Below are 5,439 nucleotides of genomic sequence, written 5' to 3'. Positions count from 1 at the left end.
GTGATTAGCATATTGTGTAAACTAGACACCTAGAGTTAACTAATTAAGTGATCAGTTCTGGGTTGTTATTATTGTTGTCATTAATTAACTACTGCGACAGTACATTTGTCAGCGTAGGTTAATACAGATTCCAAAGTGTATTGTGTTTTGTTGTGTTTTCTAGTGAACTAAACGTGCTATAATAATATATACTTATATAAGATCTTATCTCTGATCATACCTAGAGACGAGCCACAGCGGGTATAACTGCCTGTTACAGAGAGATCTAATAGATATACAGTTAGGATATATATTTGGACAATCGTGTTTTATTCAGTTACGGGTATTATAGAATCCCCGTGACAGGTATACCCAGGGAAGAGCAGAATGGTGGGTTTACTCATGCAAAAGAACATTTTATGCATTTTTTTACAAAACGCCACAGTTATTTCATCATAGGCACCCTCGCTAGGTAGTTAAACCACGTGACTGCTTTCTAACTTAGCACGTCCTATCAGTAAATCTCATTGGTCCCGGTTAACCACGAATCGAGAGGGCCTCCCGATCATTGGTCACGGTTAACCACAGCCAGTGTGTCTTGTTTTGATTGGTTGAATCCACCGAGATAGAATACTATAATATCGTTGCAGCTGACGATTTGAGCACCTTTTGCAATCTTTGAAACAGAAACTTGGACGTGTGGCAGCTCTCAGCTGTGATCTGATGGTGATTGGTGAAATGACGTGCCGATTATGTAGACGGTAAGTGGAAATCGTTTACTTTTGCGACAATGTGCAATTTTAGTATCATGCGGCAAAACAAAATCTGGCCAGAGCACACGGTGCGATTGTATACAATTTTTGTGACACGCAACTACAATTGCACATTTTATATGAGGGGTCGATCATAACGTGTCAGGGGTGGGAGGTATATATGAAATGCGTTACAGAACGTTATGGAGTGGCAGAGGGAACAAGCATGCTAACCTTATGATATTTCACCTCAAAATCAATGGAATGTTAACCTGTAATTATATTAAATAACTGGAAATAAGCAAGCCAAAATTAAGCACAAGCATGCTAACCTTAAGACATTTCACCTCAAAATCAATGGAATGTTAACCTGTAATTATATTAAAGTAACTGGAAATGCATTTCCGAATATGTTTATAAACGTTTACTTTACAAGATCACGATGTACTTTTCCTGACCGTGCTATAGTGTGCGTGTACATAATCGATTTTTTAACTTCCTCGTCTACAGTTTCATTTCTAGTTGGTCCTACCTTTATTCTTAATTGTTATTAAAAGACTATGCCAATGCACGACAAATACACAAGTTTTACATAGTCGGCCGTACTCAAATCGTGATAGCTGGCGTTTCGTTCCCATTGTCGTAATATCGATTCTGCTCTGCGGCGCGGACGAGAGTGAAACTGAAACTAGAATTTCAACGAAAACGAAGGGGAAATACTATGACATCATGCGACCCAGATCGTTTGACATTAGCTAGTTTATGCTGATAAAGCACACCGTGACCTCGGAGAGTAAACACGTACTACAGCTTGCATTGATTCGCAAATAACAAGTCACGTACGATTTATGGATGACATTTACTGTAACAATATTGACTACTTTGCAATGGCGTAGGGGGGGGGGGGGGGGACTGGGCACGGTGGCTATTAAATTTTATAAAATGATAGTGTGGATTGCACCCCCCCCCCCTCCCCTTCCCAATACAAAATCCTGGCTACGTCAAAGCTATCTGGAGTTGTTAAAGTCAAATTAGTTGTGCTTAACGACACCACTAGAGCACATGATTTATTAATCCTCGGCTATTGGAAGTGAAATATTTGGTAATTTTGACATATAGTCTTGGAGATAAAACTTGCTACATTTTCCCATTAGTAGCAAGGGATCCTTTATATGCACCATCCCACCGACAGGAGAGCATGGAGTTGTTAAGATACATAGTTCTGGACAAAAGAAAACAAAGATGACATATTAAAAACATATTGTCTTGTTTAAATAATCAGTCGGTATAATCAGTGTGGGTTTTTTATCATTCTAATTTTCGTTCAGTTGAATTCTCATTTTATTTCGTAACAAATATGTTTCCGTGCGTACGAAATTCTTGGGAGGTAAAATTCAATATCTGAGTGGTCCTTAACCATATGTCCGACGCCATATAACCGTAAATAAAATGTGTTGAGTGTGTCATTAAATAAACCATTTCCTTCCTTCCTTCCCTTTAAATGGTTAAATAATTTGAAGTTATTCATGAAATTATATTTTTAAATATATCTCTTGCCGTTTTCAACTGTTCTTGTCTTTAATGGATGGGGGGGGGGGGGGCGGGATTTAGCTCAATGGTTGGGTGCTCGCTTGAGGTGCTTGCGTCGTAAGATCGAATCACCTCGGTAGATTCATTCAGATGATTGTTTTTTGCCGTTCCAACCAGACACAGGCCGTGGTATGTGTTTTCCTGTCAGTGGGAAAGTGCATACAAAAGATCCCTTGCTGCATTAGGAAACATGTAGCGGGTTACTTCTGATGAATACGTATCAGAATTACCAAATGTTTGACATCAAATAGCCGATGATTAATTAATCAATGTGTTCCAGTGGTGTCATTAAACAAAAAAGGGGGGTGGGAAGAGGGTATTTCTTCTTTATTATATATTTTTGTTTTGTTTTATTTTGTGCGTGCGTGCGTGTGTGTGTGTGTGAGAGAGAGAGAGAGAGAGAGAGAGAGAGAGAGAGAGAGAGAGAGAGAGAGAGAGAGAGAGAGAGAGCTCTCAAGAGGTAGTGCCTATAATTCATTAACAAAACAACTGTACATCTCTTTTGCTGCATTTTGTTATTAAATGAGCTTATGATTTAATAAGTTTAATGTTTGTTTTTTTGTGTTCAATCAAACTGTAAGGATTTTTTTTCTCTAATTTCAGGATACTGCAGATTGGTTTTGCCTCGTAATGACCTTCCCAGTTACCATGGGAACGGCGTCAAAGAAGATGGACGTCGACGGCAAAACGGACCTTTGGATGTCGCTGCGCATCGTTTTGGTGCGTAGCGTCATGCCAAGATGCTGCATCCACTACGTAGACGGCATGGGGGATTATAATTCGTGGCCTCAACCCCCACCACACCTCTGCGTCCATCTGCTATCCGATAGCTATCCGAGTGATTTTCATACGCAAGATAAAGGTGTCAATGCCGAAGCAAAATACCTCTCTGACCTCAGGGTCAAAGGTGAAAATGCCGAAGCAAAATACTTCTCTGGCCTTAGGGTCATTTCGATTGTTGGACTATTTACGGTCCATGTTTTGTCAATGTGTGGGTTGGCTGCAGCCCAAATCTGGAAAGATTATGTGGAAGGACACGAAATGGAAGGACCCAAATAATGGAAGCAAAATGAGCCAAAAAGACATAGAAACAAATTTAAATGAAGTCATCTCTCAATGCCAGAAAGAGAAAAAGGTGCCACCTATGTATGAGAAAGAAGTACAAGCTCTGGATTTTTATTTGAAGAACGGCAAAACTTCAGAACAAGTAGGAGTCTTGAAAAAAGAAATATCATTTCGAAAAATTCACGAAAAAATGGACCAAGTTACAAACATGTACAATTTCCTTCCCAAGGACGACCAGTTAGAACTGAGCAATAGACTTTCTAAGGAACCACATCTAAAAGACGCATTTCAGAAAATATTTTTAGATGGTCTACCTTTAAGAATGTCATCTGAACAAAGAGGCGAGAATCAGGCTGAAGCCATAACATCTGGTACAGATGATCCGCAATCTGACAGCGATTCCAACGCCCAGTCAAGTCCATCAAATGATACAGATTCGCAACCAGACAGCGGTTTTAACACCCAGACAAGTCCTTCAGATGACACAGATCTGGAAAACTACGCAAATAGAAGTTGTGGTCCACCAAACAGCGTAGAAATTAATATCCCAAACATTTTGAAGCCAGCAGCTTGTACAGAAAGTAAAAGGTGTACATCAGCATGTACAGGGATTCCTATTGGTAGTTCATTTTGTCAGCCAGATCCATCACAAATTGCAAGTCTCAGTTCCACTTCCATTCCATCTACACCCCATTTTCAGACAATTTCCAGTTCATCGTGCAGAAAACGAAATATATTATCCAGTTGTTCGACACCATCATCAAGAGCTTCAAGCACGCCAAGTCCTGTAAAACGACAGAGAACTGGATCTTCAGAGAGAATGTGCACACCATCGCCGTCACTAGTATCTGACGATCTTTCAAGCAACAACACAGACCATCTCTCTAACGAGATGGAAACTGCATTAAGTCCTCCATCATGCTACAACGTTAGTAGCATACAAGACGAAACAAACATTGATTTTTCCTTCTTTGATGAAGTTATAGGAGACGAAGCCCACAGTGATCACCCAACAAAGGACAGAATCAGTGATTTCAATAGCATATCAGAAGAATGCACAGAAACTGATTATTTCAACAGCACATCATCAGAAGAAAACAGACAGGATAACAGCAGTAATTTCACCAGCAGACCATCAACAGAAACCACCCAGGATAACAGCAGTAATGTCAACACGACACCATCAGACCAAATCGACATAGACTGGTTAATAAAACTCTGTGAATAGTCTGAAGACCCCGGTTACAATCATACCAGCGACAATACACGTACAATTGGTGCTTCTACAATTACTCCATTGGAAAATAATTGGACGGACACAGTTAATATGTCAGATTTACAGACAGTCAGTGATACGGACGATACTGCAGCTCAACTTTTGAACACTTAATTTTTTATGCTGTATTATTTTATGGTTATATGCATTTTGTTTTATAATGATGTATTTTGTTTTATGATGATGTATTTTAAGACAAGTTCATTTAGAGACTTGAAACATGTTTTGGACATTGCAATTTGGCTACTTTATTATAATTTCTAATAACTAATTTATTTATTTATTTTAAATGGTATACTTAAAACAAGTAATATTTGTTCTGGAATTTCAATTTGGCCATGAAGAAAACTTTTATGACGTAAATTTTAAATAATAATATTTAAAAATAATGGAACGAACGAGCTAAATCTACAGCTGTGGATTGGGTTTGTTTCGTTCTTGTGGACCTGTTTTCTTTTTCATTATCATTTTGCTTAAAACATACGATTGTCAGGTCTTTAAAAATAAATGAACTTGTCTACAATAAAGATGTTTATGGAGATGTTTTTTGTTTGTAATAAAAGTAGATACTATGTCTTGTTTTGTGTTGAAGCATAAGTAGACTGCTATAATTCAAGACTGGATATTAGCTTGTACCTGCACCTATCGTAAGCATATTGCCCATTCGTGGTTAAGGTTGGTAGGTACTGGGTTCGCAACCTGGTATTGGTTCCCACCCAGAGTGAGCATTAACAACTCAATAGGTCGGTGTAAGACAATTACACACTCTTCTCTCAC

At 38.7% G+C, this 5,439-nt stretch overlaps 1 protein-coding gene across 1 annotated transcript; it reads left to right on the top strand.

Annotated features, from left to right (window-relative positions):
- The first annotated feature begins 583 nt into the window (after window positions 1-583).
- On the top strand, window positions 584-5,234 carry LOC121389874 (dentin sialophosphoprotein-like). The gene is made up of 2 exons (XM_041521534.1): window positions 584-740; window positions 2,925-5,234. Exon 2 carries the CDS (start codon window positions 3,190-3,192, stop codon window positions 4,612-4,614), a length of 1,425 nt encoding a protein of 474 aa, XP_041377468.1. The 5' UTR covers window positions 584-740; window positions 2,925-3,189; the 3' UTR covers window positions 4,615-5,234.
- Window positions 5,235-5,439: the final 205 nt, after the last annotated feature.

Source organism: Gigantopelta aegis, chromosome 15 (genome assembly GCF_016097555.1).
Source record: "Gigantopelta aegis isolate Gae_Host chromosome 15, Gae_host_genome, whole genome shotgun sequence".
Lineage (NCBI taxonomy): Eukaryota > Metazoa > Mollusca > Gastropoda > Neomphalida > Peltospiridae > Gigantopelta > Gigantopelta aegis.
This window is presented reverse-complemented; position numbering and strand designations above follow the sequence as displayed.